Source organism: Canis lupus, chromosome 4 (genome assembly GCF_011100685.1).
Source record: "Canis lupus familiaris isolate Mischka breed German Shepherd chromosome 4, alternate assembly UU_Cfam_GSD_1.0, whole genome shotgun sequence".
In the NCBI taxonomy this organism is placed as follows: Eukaryota; Metazoa; Chordata; class Mammalia; order Carnivora; family Canidae; genus Canis; species Canis lupus.
Genome location: NC_049225.1, coordinates 23,798,322 through 23,814,858, shown reverse-complemented (window position 1 = coordinate 23,814,858; position 16,537 = coordinate 23,798,322). Strand labels below are relative to the sequence as shown.

General features: G+C 36.4%; 1 protein-coding gene across 11 annotated transcripts in view; it reads left to right on the top strand.

Moving 5' to 3' along the window:
* MICU1 (mitochondrial calcium uptake 1) overlaps nucleotides 1-16,537 on the top strand; it is a 248,383-nt gene that overhangs the window by 161,153 nt on the left and 70,693 nt on the right. For all 11 annotated transcript variants that reach the window (XM_038534294.1, XM_038534296.1, XM_038534288.1 and 8 more), the window contains 2 exons: nucleotides 5,117-5,199; nucleotides 12,092-12,289. In XM_038534294.1, the coding sequence (XP_038390222.1) occupies nucleotides 5,117-5,199; nucleotides 12,092-12,289 (281 nt within the window). The remainder of the gene's footprint in view (nucleotides 1-5,116; nucleotides 5,200-12,091; nucleotides 12,290-16,537) is intronic.

Here is a 16,537-nt window from a genome sequence, read left to right as displayed (position 1 = left end):
GTAGTAGAGACGTGATAATATGTTTTTATGTATTCAGAAGGCCGTCATAGAGATGGGGAAGCAGATTTATTTATTTATTTATGTTTTTATCTCTGTAATAAATTAAACCAGGACAGTTTGTAGGAGCTACACAAAATGAGATTTGTATTCTGTATGAGAAGAAAAGCTCAATTAATACGGCCAACGATGGTTAGACTTTAGAAAGGGTGACATTTCTCTCCCAGAAATAATCAGATCATCGTTACAAATTCAGTAGGCAAATTCATCATTAAATAGAGGTTCATCATAATCTAAAAGTTTTTTTCCTAACTCAGAGTTCTCTGATATTGCATATTAATTACCTCATTTATCCTATAGCCTCATTTTATAACAAGAATAGTGCAGGTAGGAATTCTGTGGTAGGAGAATCAAACCAACAGGAACTAAGAATCCAACCTGCTCATGTTTTTGTTTATTCTGTCAGTACTACTAAAAAAGAATTTAAGGCATAATGACACATGTTGTTGGAAGAGCCAGAATTAGAGCCTTAGTCTTGTGCCTTTTCTATTAAAAAACAGTAAGCAAAACAGTCATGAGGGTCTTGAGACAGCTAGTGTCATTGCTAGTGTCTGATTATTTGACTTACTACACATAGACAAAGATGCTTTTTTTTTTCTTATTATAAAATGAAGCAGAAAAATCTATTGTGCTTCCAGGAACAATTGAGTCGTTATTGTTATCACTGTTGTTAATAATAGAATAATATCAACACAGGTTCTTAACTAGAACAGACCTAATGGATCTCCATTCCTAGTAGCAAAGATTGTCATGGAATTCTGAGTAAAAGAGGTACAGTTATGAACTTTGTATAGAATCTTACTGTTTTAATCAGTTCCAACATATGCTATCCTTTTGGAAATCATTGTACAGGAAAAAGATTTTGTCGTTAATGCAGTGGGGGAAAGCTTCACTGTTCACTCTGTAAGTAGCCTGGAATTCAAAAGAATTCCTCTCTCAGTTCCTAACTCACAAATAGGTTGTGAGTTAGCAGAAACCCTGGACACCTTAAAGCTTTCCAGAACAGCTAGATGTAAAAATTATACTGAAGGACACCTGGGTGGTTCAGTTAGTTGAGCATCCAACTCTTGATTTCAGCTCAGGTCGTGATTTCAGGGTTCCTGGGATTGAACCCCACATCACATTAGCCTCCATGCTCAGCAGGGAGTCTGCCTCAGGATTCTCTCCCCCTGCCCCTCCCACTACTCTCTCCCTCTCCTCAAATAAACACATCTTTGAAGAAAAGTAATTATATACATATATATTATTCTGAGGCCTACTTTTAAAGGGAGATAAGGCAATAGAAGAAACATGATAAGCGGGGATCCCTGGGTGGCTCAGCGGTTTGGCGCCTGCCTTTGGCCCAGGGCGCGATCCTGGAGTTCCGGGATCGAGTCCCGCATCAGGCTCCCGGCGTGGAGCCTGCTTCTCCCTCTGCCTGTGTCTCTGCCTCTCTCTCTCTCTCTCTATCATAAATAAATAAATAAAGCTTTAAAAAAAAAAAAAGAAACATGATAAGCAAATGAAGATTGAACAGGCTAAAAGAGCTGTTCTGGAAGAACCTTTCCTGATAGACTGGTGAGGCCTTGAGAGCATACAAGGCTGCTGCCCTGACGTGCCTCATTTTGACCAGCACACTAGAAGCTCAGCTCCTAGAGTACTGTCAGTGCCTATGCTTTAATGAGCACTCTAAGTAGCTCCACATAAAGCAGATACTCTGTTTGAAAGTAAGCCAGGATCAAGAGATATAGAAAGCTCAAGAAGTACAAGGTGTACTTTGGTAAAATGAATTTAACCTTAGTTGTAGGAGGACATATAAACTATGATTTGCTAAAATAACTCAGTCATTTAAATGATGACTGTGCCTTCACAAAATTCACAGGACAGTGAGAATAAACTATGATGATAAAGCTAAAATTTTAAGCACCCTGTGCACCTCTGTAATCAGTGGTGATAGGGAATGGGAACGCTGCTTTAATTCTTGAGCTTTAATTCAACATACTGACTGGGTCTTGCCAATTTTTCCTCCATTTGTGTTCCTTTGGACTGTATTCCTCCTGATGTGACCTCCTCTGTCACTGCTTCGTTTCTCCTTCCTTTTACCTTAAATATTGGCTTCCAGCTCCACCTTCTCCTCAACCTCCACTTCTCCGTGGGCACCCTCACTTCAGGCTGTGTGCCAGTGACTGCCAGCTTTCACCTTTCTTGTCTAAGTTTTAGACCCATGTTTCCTACTATCTCAGCGGTTTCAACTGCATAGGCTGTGGACCCCTTGAATTCAGCAGGTCTGGTCTGAATTCCTTTTATTTCTCAAACGTTTTACATCCATTTCAGCTCTGGGTTAATGACACACAAGCTACCCAGTAGCCTAAGCTACCCTGTCAGCCTTTTTAACTCTCAACTCTTCACAGCTAATTAATCATTAAGTTGCATAATTCCACCTCCTTATTTCAAATTTGTTTCTTCCTCTCCATCACCACTGCCATTACCTCAGTTCACATTTTCAACCTTTACAAGAGCTGTGATCTTTTCTTAAGCTGGTTCTTGTTTTCTAACATCCTTCAATTCATGCTGTAGCCAGAGAAATCCTTTATAAATGCTTGTTTGATGGTGTTGCTCCCCCACTAAAAACTTTCAACAGCTTTATATTTTCTGCATTTGTTAAAATCTCAGGTATCTACAAGGAAATAATGTATTTGAAAGAAGTGGGCCGAGTGTGAGACAATATGGGGAGAATAGCAGAATGCATTCCTGCCTAAAGCAATTCATATTCAGAATTTTTTAAAACATGTGACAAACCTATTTGAGAATCTAATGTTGCCTATGGGTTTCCAGTTAGTGCAGCCAAGTCTAACATATGAACATGGCATATGCAATATTTCTCTTATGTCAGGTATGTCCTTGAGATGAACAGCTTGGAACTCAGCTATCGCAGAGACTGATCTAATCAGTGAGTCATGTTTTGGTTTGGTTTCGTTTCTAGGTTAAAACATATCAGAATAGAGTATGTGTGTATAACTGTTAAGAACCACTGTCTTCCTATTGGATGCCATGGAGCATAATGAAACAGTTTATTGCCTCTGGAGTCAGTGCTAACCTAGGTTCACATAACAGTTTGCCACATATTAGCTGTGTAATTTTGAGCTAGTCATTTATGGCTTTGAGCTCCAATTTCCTACCCTGTTTAAAAAATAAAGAGAAACCTTCAGGGTTGAGCATACAAAATCAGATAATTATTGAGCTTTAAATTATTGTGCTCAATGCTTGGCATAGTAACTCTTCAGTAAAAGACAGCACCCAGACAAGTAGGAAAAATTTAAGAAGTGACAAGGAATATACAAAAATTCCCTCATCAGTGTCTTTTACAACAATGGTATTTATGGCCTAAAGGAGAGCAAGCCTGTTGGAAGAAGCCATTATCAAGTAAGGCAGGCAATTGGAAGCTGACAAACACATGATTCACCCAGGCAACTAAAAACCAGGAGCTCACCAGTCTGTCTGGCTAGCTAGCTAAAAATGGAAAATAACCTTACAAGATGTTACTATTGACAAATATGTGAGCAAGATGGAAATATAGATTACCTGTAACTATGCATAATGTACCAAGCCCTTTTTACTTTTCTTGTTCATGAATAATCTTTTAAATTAAAAAAAATGATGTTAACTGAAAATTTCATTCAATAGTATTAGCATATATAGGATATTTTATTTTGGTTTATTCTCTACATCTATATAAATTTGAGATACTGAGAGAAGGAAGTAAACAACTTTGTTTTCTTTGCCAGAACATTTTGCATGGTGAGGAAGGAGGGACATTATATTTTATTCTAATGTACAAGCATGTTAATTATATTTATATTATAGTGATTGATCTAGGAACACTAAAATGTCTTGAGCTTTTACCATTCAATTAAGGGAAAGAAAATACATGCCCTCATCTTCTTAAGCTTTGCATTTTTCACTTTGTTTTTTAAACTTCAGCTTTTTTTGGTATTTACATATACTTTGCTCAGTAATTTGTGTACCCAGCTGACATGGTTGAAATAGGAGGTTGAGGGATCCCTGGGTGGCACAGCGGTTTGGCGCCTGCCTTTGGCCCAGGGCACAATCCTGGAGACCCAGGATCGAATCCCACGTCGGGCTCCCAGTGCATGGAGCCTGCTTCTCCCTCTGCCTGTGTCTCTGCCTCTCTCTCTCTCTCTCACTGCGTGCCTATCATAAATAAATAAAAAAAAGAAAAAGAATAAAAGAAAAAAAGAAAAAAAAGAAATAGGAGGTTGAGTAGTATCCTCTTCTGCCTATAGATAATAACCTAATGGCTGAATGACATCTACTGAACTCCTGATTACACTTAAAATGGAGAGACTAGAAGACCAAAGTAGAAATCTAGCTTTTTTTTTTTTTTACATCTCTTTATTTGTTTTAGAAAGAAAGAGAGCGAGCAGGCACACATGCATGAGCAGGGGAAGGGGCAGAGGGAGAGTAAGAAGCAGAATCCCTGCTGAGTGTGGAGCCAAATGTCACCAAATCCCACAACCTAGAAATCACGACCTGAGCTGGAGCCAGGAGCCAGGTGCTCAGCCAACTGAGCCATCCAGGTGCCCCAAAATCTAGCTGGTTTTTAAAAGGCAAGACAAAGACTTAGAGTTTCAGCCTCTTACTTTCTAAGCCTCTACTTATAAGCAGACTTTCATGCCCAGATAAAAAATACTATATTTAAGTAACAGAGCAACTTTAATATGATACAGTTAAGAGGATGGCTTCTAAGAAAGCAAAGCTGACATATCTAGGAGAATAATGGTGAAACTCAAGAGACAAGTGCTGTCTTTACTGGCCGTAGTCAAGTTTGTCTTTCAGTTTTAAGGAGTACTGCTGCAAGATTGATCTAGGTAAGTATGGTAGCATTCTGTGACTTGATATTACATTTTAGTGTTTAACCATCTGTTTTTCTTAAAGGAGTGATTTTTTAATTTTTAGTCAATGCCTTCTAAATATTTTTCTTTCTTCCCTCTCTTTCTTCTTCTTCTTCCCTCTCCTTCTTCTCCTTCCCCCTCATCCTATCCTTCCTTTCTACTTGCAGCTCCTCAGAGAAATTTTGAAATTGCCTTCAAGATGTTTGACTTGAATGGAGATGGAGAAGTAGACATGGAGGAGTTTGAACAGGCAAGTTATCCTAGAAAGTTCCTTTAAGTACATTAATATTTAATACATTTTCATGTGACTTGGAGTTATTTTGGTCTTGGTCAGCATACTCAGGTGCTATCCAATTTTTGAAATACGTAATGTGTCATTTCTGCACTTTTAACAAGTGGGTTTTATTTATTTATTTTTTTACTCTAAGTGTAAGGAGTTATTTGAGCATATGATTAAGGTCAAAGTTGTTCCAGTTCCCCAATATGGATTAGACTGTGATGCTGAGATGAAATTCATCATGTGTTTAGTCAATTTTTATTAAACAGTTCCTTTGTGCCAGTAATTCCAGAATATAAAGATGAATGACATATGTTCTGAAAGGATTTCTGTAAGAAAAGGAAAAATGGTACCATGCCTTTGACCGTGTAGCAGGTCCAAGCTATAGATATGTACAGTTTTTGATGAGTCCCAGGAAGAGATTACATTTCCTTAAAATTTCTATCATTGATGGGCCATAATACTTCTCTAGATACAATTACTATGATTGTCAAAATGACTTCAAAATAAAACAAACCGAAACAAACAAAATATATATATGTATGTGGGAGAAAGTATGAGGAACAAATATCTTTAAATAAAAAATCAACATCCTACAAAATTTGATATGTTTGTATTTTCATTATTATTCAGTTTGAAATATTTTCTACTTCACAGTCTCTTTTTTGATCCCTCAATTGCTTAGAAGCCTGCTGTTCCTCTGCTCTCTGTCAAATAAATAAATAAAATCTTTTTTTAAAAAGTATATTGTTTAATTTCCAAGCTTTGAGGTTTTGTTCTTTTAGTTATCTTACTGCTACTGATATCTAATTTAATTACATTGTGCTTAGAAAACATACTGTGCATGATTTAATCCTTATTTTAAATGTATTGAGCCTTGTTTTATGCAACTGCATTTGATCTATCTTGATAAGCATCAATGTGTCTTCTTAAAGAACGTGTATTCTGCAGTTATTGAGTATGGCGTTTTATAAACATCAATTCTGTCTAGCATCTGGGTGGCTCAGTCAGTTGAGCATCTGTCCTCAGGTCATGATCCGAAGTCCCACATCTGACTTCCTGCTCGGCAGGGAGTTTGCTTTTCCCTTACCCGCTCACACTCGAGTGCATGCTCTCTCTCCTTCTCTCTGTCAAATAGATAAATAAAATCTTTATTTTTAACAAACTATTTTATTTATCTATTTGACAGAGAGAGAGAGAGAGAGCACAAGCAGGGAGGGTGGCAGGCAGGGGGAGAGGGAGATGGGGGGCTTGATGCCAGGACTCTGAGATCATGACCTGAGCCAAAGGCTGCCACTTAACCAAATGAGCCACCCAGGTGCCCCATAAATCTTTAAATGTCAATTCAGTCAAGTTGGTTGACAGTGTTGTTCAGATATTGTTTGTCCTTACTGATTTTCTTTAACGTAGTCATTCTAGCAGTTTTTTGAGATGGAGTTGTTAAAATCTGCAACTATAACTATGCAGTTGTTTGTTTCTCCTTAATTCTGTTGATTTTAGCTTTATGTATTTTGACATTCTCTGTACATTTTTGATTGTTAGGTTTTCCTCATGAATCAATCCTGTTATAATTATGATATGTCACTCTTTATCTTTGGTAATACTCTATCTTAAAATCTACTTTGTGTGATTTTAATATAGCAACTCCAGCTATGCTACTATTTGCATGTATGTCTTTTTTTTCATCCATACTTTAAATATAGCTGTGTCCTTATATTTAAAGTGCATCTTTTATAAATAGCATTAGTTAGGTCTTGTTCTTTTTTTTAATCTATTCAAACAGTCTTTGCCTTTTAATTGCAGTACTTAGTCCATTAACATTTAACATAATTACTAGTGACATAATTTATCAATAATGTATGATGTATGTATGCAATTTATCAATGATATATGTAATTTATATATAATCTAATTGGAATTAGACCAACATTTTTGCCGTTTGTTTTCTGTTTGTTCTTTCAGATTTTTGTTCCTCCCTTTTTTGAGATTAAATATTTTTCCAAGAACTCTGGTTTATCTAGAATTTTAGCTGTACCTTTTTGCACTATTTTTAGTCGTTGCTCTAGAGAGTACAACATAGATTCTTAAATATACATAATCTACTTAAAATTAGCATTCACGTGAAAGGTAGAAACTTTGCTGGAGTACCTAGATGTTGCAGTCGGTTAAGCATCCACCTCTTGGTTTCAACTCAGATTATGATCTCAGGGTGGCGAGATCAGGTTCTGTGTTGAGCTCTGCACCTAGCATGGGGTCTTCTTGAGATTCTCTCTCCCTCTCCCTTTGCCCTTCCTCCTGCTCACTCACTCTCTCTTTCTCAAATAAATAAATGAAAATGTAGAAACTTTGCAACCTAAAGTTTTATTTGCCTCTTCTCCATCCTTTATGCTATAGTTGTTCTGTGTATTATATCTACAGACATTATAAGCCTCATAATAATTTTTGTAATTTTTGCTTTAACAGTCATGTTTTTGAAAGAAAATAAGAGAAAAAATAGTTTGTTATATTCACCATTCTGATGTCCTGTATTCCTTCCTGAATATCCTGGTTTCCATATGGTATTATTTCCATTCAATTGGAAAAACTTTTTTTCAAAGGTTTATTTTATTTACTCTAGAGATGGGGGAGAGGAGCAAAGAAAGGAGGAGAAAGAGTCTTAAGCAGACTCCAAACTGAACATGGAGCCTGATGCAGGGCTCCATCTCATGACCCTGAGATAATGACCTGAGCCAAAACCAAGAGTCCAATGTTTAACCCCCTATGCCACCCAGGTGCCCCAGAAAAACTTTGTTTTGCATTTTTTTAGGATACATGTGTTGGTGATGAATTAATTTATATCACCATTATTTAGGGAAGGAAGTTCTGGGCTTAGAGTTCTAGATGTAAATGTAAAATTCTCAGTTGTTGTTTCACTGTTTCTGTTTTCTTCTGATTAAAAAAATCTGTCAATTTAAATCATTGGTGCTCTATTTACAATATGTTGTTTTCTCTCTCTGCTTTCTAGATTTTCTCTTTATAATTGGTTTTCTAGAAATTTGATTACAGAGTGCCTCACTGTGGTTTTCTTTATATTTCTTTATATTTATATTTATCCTTTTGATGAGCTATTTACATAGCTATTTATATATTTGAATTTTTATTATTTTTATCAAATTTGAGAAATTTCTGGCCACTATGTCTTAAAAATTTTTTGGCCCCATTCTCTCTTACCTCTCTCTTCCAGTAATATAAATGTTAAGACCATATGTGATATTGCATCACAAATCTCTAAAGCTCTATTATTTTTTTTCAATCTTTTTTCCTTTCTGCTATTCAAACTGTATAGTTTTTATTGATTTATCTTCATATTCACTGACTTTCTTTGGTCAATTCTGCTATTAAGCTTATCTAGTAAATTTTTATTTCAGATATTGCATTTTTCAGTTCTAGAACTTTTTTTTAAGATTTTATTTATTTATTCATGAGAGAGAAAGAGAGAGAGAGGCAAATACACAGGCAGAGGGAGAAGCAGGCTCCATGCAGGGAGTCCGACATGGTACTCAATCCCGGGTCTCCAGGATCATGCCCTGGACTGAAGGTGGCGCTAAACCGCTGAGCCACCTGGGCTGCCCTAGAACTTATATTTTATTTTTGATACAGTTTACCTTCTCATCTGAAATTTCCTAATTTTTCCTCATTCATAAGCATATATTGTGCTCTTGACCATTATTATTTAACTTTTAAAATTCTTGTCTACTAATTTGCAGTATCTTGATAATCTTGGAATTGATCTCCATTAATTGCCTTTTTCTCTTGAAGATGAGCTAAATTTTCGCATTCCTTCATATGTTAAGTAATTTTGGATTTTTGTCTAGATATTATAAATGACATGTTGACTTTAGATTTTGTTATATTCATCTGAAGAGTATTAGTGTTTTGTTTTAGCAGGCAATTAGCTCAACTGGATTTGATTAGAGTTTATATATACAATGTGGGACTTAACCTTTCAGAAGCAAAATAGCCATAACTTCCCTACTCCTATTACAGATACTAAACACTATATTTGAATTTAGAGCAGATGGGTCCTGGGTGGGTGTAGGTGGGTCAGTTGATTAAGCATCTGACTTGGGCTCAGGTAGTGATCTCACAGTCAGTCCTGGGATCAAGCCCCATGTGGTGGGGGTGGGGGTGGGTTGGGGGTTCTTGCTCAGCAGGGAGCCTGCTTGTCCTTCTCCCTCGGCCCCTCCCTCTGCTCATGGTCTCTTTCTCAAGTAAATGGAGCAGATCTGTCTTATTTCTGTTATTGATGGTGATATGCAGAATGACTTGGAACAGCCACTTCATCATTCATTCACTTGTTAGAGAAGGGCGTGTTATTTCATCTAATGTGATCCCTTAATAACTAGCTTTCTTAAACTTAATATTGGTCACTAGGAATCTTAATGTAAAAACTCTTAGACCAAAAACAAAACATAATTATAACGTACCTTGTGAACAAATGGCTCTCTTTAGAAGTTTCTCTGCTTCATCCTTATGTATTTTACATTCTTGGGAAATAAAATTTATTAAGTTGAGAATGCTCTAGGATTCCAAACATTCAAAGTTTGCACTGATTTCCCAGGTAAACAGGTATTTTCTTAACACTATATTTGTCAAGCTTCTAAAAAAGTTAATCAGAAGCAAGAAGAGGACCTCACATATTTTGAAGTTAATGTTGCACAAAGCAACAATTAGTTAAGCATCTGCTTCTGGCCCAGGTCATGATCCTGGGTCCTGGGATCAAACCTCACACCAAGCTCCCTGTTCAGTGGGAAGCACACAAAATCTAGTGATACATACCTTTTTTTAAAAAAAGTTTTTAGGGCTGCCCGGGTGGCTCAGCGGTTTAGCGCCACCTTCAGCCCGGGGCGTGATCCCGGAGACCCAGGATCAAGTCCCATGTTGGGCTCCCCACGTGGAGCCTGCTTCTCCAGAACTCCGCCTGTGTCTGCCTCTCTCTCTCTCTCTCTCTCTCTCTCCCTCGAAGAAGAAGAAGAAGAAGAAGAAGAAGAAGAAGAAGAAGAAGAAGAAGAAGAAGAAGAAGAAGAAGAAGAAGAAATAAATAAAATCTTAAAAAGTTTTTAAAGAATGCTCATTATAAATAGTAGTTTATATATAATGGGATAGTATTTAGACTACGCTACTATTAATCATTAATGAAGATGATATAGCATTAGTTAGTCCATTTTTCCTCAACTCCTTTTTCCCAGTCACTTACAAACACATTCTCAGCACCACACTCTTGAAGTTTCTCCCATAGGAAGAGTATAAGCTGCAATATTACAGCCACAGGCAAAATTTAAATCATTGCAGGTTCTCAATACTGGTTCATCACTGCTGTTGGAAAATTCTTCAGTACTCACAATTAGGCAGATAAAATGACTTATGTATTGCCTTCAAAATAATAACAAAAAATGTTCTGATTATCCTGTATTCAATTTAAAGTCTAAAAACCTTCAACCCAAGAAATCATACCAAAACCACGTATGATACTAACCTAGATTTGAAGACTTAGAGATAATAGACTCTAACTGACTTTTCCAATGAGACAGGTAAGGCCCAAAGAGTTTTAATGACCTGCAAAATTCTGCTCTCATAAATTCTCTCTCAGAACTGCAGAATCAGACCCCATGTCTCCTAATTCCTTATCTCATGTCTTTCCATTATACTACTCCACTGTTTATACAGCCACTTAACTTAAATCTTCTTTATGGTCACAAATAATACATAAAATACATGAGACATTTAACTAAGGTAAATCTGTTGTTTCAACTCTCAAGTTTTTAAGTGTTAGGCTTTTCTAATTTGGCAATTTAAAAAAATCAGCCACAAAGCTGTATGTATTGTTTATTTATTATAACACACCCTTATTATTTATCTTTACATATCCCAATTTTAATAATTCTGAATAGTTGCTGTTTTAGCTTGTATAGAGGTAGAAAAGACTGCAGGAACTAGTAAAAAAAAAACATAAAACAAAAGCTACAACAATCATAGACTTGCTTCAAAAAGCTCATTTATATAGTTATGCCACGGTTGTTAGTTCCAAACCTTATCCTTTCTCAAAAAAGCTCATTTAAAACTTCTCAAAGCTGGTAGTCAGTCGGTTAAGCATCCAATTTTCATTTTGGCTCAGGTCACAATGTAATGGGTCATGGGATCAAGCCAGGTGTGGGTCTCTGCGTTCAGCAGGGAGTCTGCTTGAGATTCTTTCTTTGCCTCTCCTTCCTCCTCTCCCCCTACTTGCATGCATGCTCTCTCTCTCGAATAAATAAATCTTTTTAAAAAATCTCAAGGATTAAACTAATTCCCCAGCTTTTCTTGGGAAATTATTTTGTACCAACTTTGTATTTCATTTATCATTCTAATAAATGTGTTATCTCTCTTAGGTATCACTATTTGCCTATAGCTATGCTGCTTCTTATCATAACTAGAGTCAGTAGTGAGAAGTATGAAGTTTTTAAAAGTCTCCTGCAATATGAATGTATTACTGTGAAGTTGGTCATTATTTTAGTGTTTTGTGAGAGGTTTTGAAGCTCAGAAACATATGCTCTTTTCTGAAGAGAGATTTTTTAAAGTATCTCAGTTATAAAGATCTCAGGCATCTGTATTAGAATCATGGTTCCACTACTTGCTAGCTACTTGACCTTGAACAAGTTATTAAACACTATGTGCCTCAAATTCCTCATCTGTAAAATGAGGATAATCTTAGGACTTAATAGGATTGTGAGCATTAAAAGAGAATTGTAGGATAGTGTAGGCAAATAAATAATAGTTATTGATCTTACTTTCATATGTTTTTGTACTTTGTAATGTTTTTCTGGATGGGGGTTTGCTTCTCTTCTAGGTTCAGAGCATCATTCGCTCCCAAACCAGTATGGGTATGCGTCACAGAGATCGTCCTACTACTGGTAACACTCTAAAGTCTGGCTTGTGTTCAGCCCTCACAACCTACTTCTTTGGAGCTGATCTTAAGGGGAAGCTGACGATCAAAAACTTCCTTGAATTTCAGCGTAAACTTCAGCATGATGTTCTGAAATTAGAGGTAGGTATTCCTTGGACTTGAAGAGATCAGGGCACCGTCCAGCACATAAGCACTTAGAGCCACTGAGTTGGGAGGGGCTGTATATAGACACTCTTTCAATCCGTCTCCACCTGTGAGAACTGATTGGTTTGAACCTGACAGCAGATAGGAAATACTATGTTCTATGAAGAGGTTTGGAATAAGGTGGTTTTGGGACTGAAAACCAAAAAAGTCTAAATTGAAAATCTTAGCTGTCTTTGGATACTCAGCTTGAGGGAAAGAAAATTCAGGGGTCAGAGCAGTTCTCAACCTGAGCATGTATCCCCAGTTTTATGTTTATTTTGTAAAAGGCACCAGGAGGTAGAGATGAGGAGGGATAATAAGCAGAGCTTCCTTTGATAGTTTACAAAGGTGGAAACAGCTGGAAACAAAAATGTCAGAATAAAAATATATATGTTCAGTGTTGCAAAAATGTCATACTGTGTTTGGAGATTTTACTTTCCCAGTTATAGTTTAGACCATCATGCTATTCAGTTCCTGGACACAGCTCTGTAGGAGCATTACCTTTCTCTATGTGTTTATTTAGTGAATTAAGTGTATTTTGGGTTAATTGGCTACAAAGTCTGTTCAATTCAAAACATTCATTAAATGCCTTCTAATACACTTTGTTTTCTGAAAAAATGAAATCTTGTTTAAGATTTTTAAAAATTCCTTTACATTGGTGTTTCTCAATTTCTTTTTTTTAAGAAAATATTTAATATTATTTGAAATTTGAAAACATTAAATTACTATGACTAAAAACACATTCAAGTATTAAAGAAAAGCACTCCTTTGTTTTTCAAAATTCTGATAAGCTACTCCCACCGCTTCCACCCACTTAACTCAATTGAGACAGTTTGAAAAGTGACAACTGAATTCCCATTATTGATAAGAGCACTATTGGATGTTCATACTCTAGGAAGAAAGAAGTATGGATAATACTAAAAATCAGATCAAACTTTGAAAATGTGCTTTTGTACTTGTTTTTTGAAAATGGTGTAATTGATACTCAAAGAATTTACCTCAAAAAAACAAATTAATAGATCTCCACAATTCAGCCTTCTGGAGATCAGTTCTTGGCCCCTATACTAAATGGTAAGTGCTATTTATATGTATGTATGTATATATGTATATGTGTATGTGTACACACATATATATAGCATGAAAAGCAAAACTTTACCCTCCTAGGAGTCTCTGGCTGGGGCTGAGAATCAACCTGACATAAGATAGATTACTAGGAGAAAAGGATATAAATTTTTACACATACATGGGAACCCCCATAGGAAAATGAAAAACCCAAAGAAGTGGTTAGGCTTAAGAGTTTATATACTCAGTTGAACAAAGACAGGCAACTTATCTTTATGAAGCTTTGCATTATTATCCCCAGAGAAGGGCAGTCAAAGTTGAGAGTAATCTATACAAACAGACCATAGTTAAATAATTCTTATCTTCCTTTGGTCTCTCCATATATTTTAGTTACTTTTCTATAATTGCCTGTCTTCATTTATTTCCTACTGGTATAGGAAGGACATCTTTCACATTGGAGTTTTATTTCCTGCTTTCAAGAGTCTACTAACTTTTGTGTAAGAATTGGTATGTACTGGAATTCTAGACATATGCCTTGGTCCCACTATACATAGCAGGAATGGTCTTGGGAAATTTTATAACATAATCTGGGAATGTAAATTACCTAACTCATTAATTATATAATTACAATTAAACACAGAGTAAAGATCCATAAAGTACAGTCAGAGAATAAAGGGAATGGTACTTTTAACAAACTTTAAACAATATGTAGGCATCAGGGGCATGGAGCAGGTGCCAGCCTGACCACAATCTAGCCTGACACTCATTCCTGGACACACAAATGGGAGTCTCAAGAGACAGAGCATGGGACATTTTTTTGTCTTTCACTCTGAGAGGCTATAGAGCAGAAAGCCCCCAAACATTGCCAATGAAGTAGAATATTATAAGGCAGATTAGGGATTTCATACATATGTACCTGCACATAGCCTACACCAAAATGCAGGAGGGAAAAAAAAAGATGTGAAAGACAGTCGTATCTAAGATACTTACTATAGAAAGTTCTTTTGTATTTGACTTTGACTTAGGATCATCTACAGGCTTTGGTCCAAGACTACCAGGACTACTCCTGTTTGCCAATTAGCAAATCCTCAATCCTCATGTAAGACTCTTTTGTTAAAGAGCCCAGCCTAACATGTATTAAATATCCTATAAATGTTTATTAATCTGGAATCCATTCTTTCCATGTAATGGTACAAGTCCAGTGAATAAGTGTCTCCTTATCAATAAATCCCATATTTAAGTTTCACGAATCAATCAACTTTGTCTTTCCAGTTAGATTTGTAATTCTTTGAGGAGATGTGAATAGAAGAAAGAACATCCCTTTGGTGCTCTCATAATGAGATCTAAGTTAAAATTTTTCTTCCACCACTTATTATGTGACATTTATTGAGTTATTTACTCTTGTAGACAAGCCTCGCTCCTCATTTGTAAAACAGGGCAATGGTTAAGTGAGATCATGTTTCCTATGAGCTGGGTTTTGTACCCCCCAGAATTCTTATTTTGAAGCCCTTACCCTCAGTACCTGAATATCTGACAATATTTGGAAATACATTCCTTAAAGAGGTGATTAAGTTAAATGAGGCCATTAGAGTGGGCCCTAATCCAGGCCTACTGGTGACTTTGTAAGAAAAGGAAAGGTGCCCATACACAGAGGGACAACCACATGAAGAGACAGCAAGAGGGTAGCCAATAGGAAGCCAAGAAAAGAAGCCTCAGAGGAACCCTGCTCTGCCGGTACTTTGATCTTAAACTTGCAACCTCCAGAATTGTGAAAAAATAAATCTGTTGTCACCCAGTTGGTGGTATTTTGTTATGGCATCCCTAGCAAACTAACACCGTGGTATATGTCTGATGCCACCTCACCTGTACATATCTTTAGTAAGTATTCTTTCATCTTCTCTTTATATCCTCTGCCATTTAGTATGGCAGTTGGCATATACTATGCACTTAAACAGGTCATCTCAAATGAATGACTGAAAGGTCCTTTGTTGAAATACTTTTCTTTTTATAAAACTTCTGGAAAATGGAAGCAGATTTTTTTTTTTTTTATGAAACACTTTTGATTTTACATCTCAAAGCTTGGGTAATTTCTCCCCTCACTGAATATGAAACATAATCTTACCATCATAGCCAAGAGGAAAATGGAAATGATTAATAGTATCTTAACTTTCATGTGGATTTTTATAATTCCATCATTCTTTCTATTTACCTCATACTAGTTTTATTTCATCACTTATTTAGTTTAAAATTTCAGATTTATTATTTCATTTAGTTGTTTCTCTTTTATTGTTGTTGTTTTTAAGATTTACTTATTTATTTTAGGAGGGAGGGGCAAAGGGAGAGGGAAAGAGAGTCTTAAGCAGACTCCATGCTGAGCATGGAGCCTGACACAGGGCCTGATATCATGACCTGAGCTGAAACGAAGAGTTGGACACTCAACAGACCGGGCCACACAAGCGCCCCTCCATTTAATTATTTCTTTTTCTCACTACAGTAGTTTTGAGAGTGAAGAGAACACTATATATTGGTCAAATTTAATTTCCAGAAGGATCAGAGAAGAGGGGAGAAGAAAGTCCATAAACATTTATTGAGTGCCTATTATGAGCCAAGCAACTTATGAATATTACATGCCTTTATTCTAAATCCTGCCAACCCTATTGTGTTTAGTGGTATTATACCCATGTTACAGATGTAGAAACTGAAACTCAAAAAGAGAAAAGTCATAGAGCTATCAAATGGTAAGAGCAAGAATTCCAACTCAGTCTTTCAAACTGAAGTAACTTTTATTCTTTACTTGATTATTATTAGTTTTAGTCTGAGTTGAGATTTCTTTGCCTGACTTATTTGGAACTGTAAAGAAAAACAAAGTGTTCTAAATTTTAAGAACAGAAAAAGACTGGGACGCCTGGGTGGCTCAGTGGTAGAGTGTCTGCGTTTGGCTCAGGGCATGATCCTGGGTCTGGGGATCAAGTCCTACATCAGGCTCCCTGTGGGGAGCCTGCTTCTCCCTCTGCTTCTCTCTGTGTGTATCTCATGAATAAATAAAACCTTTAAAAAAAAAAGAGAGACCAAATTTCTTGAATATCTATAGTCTTACCTTCTTTAGCACCATCTTTTCTTAGCTCTTTTGCCACTCAAATTGAT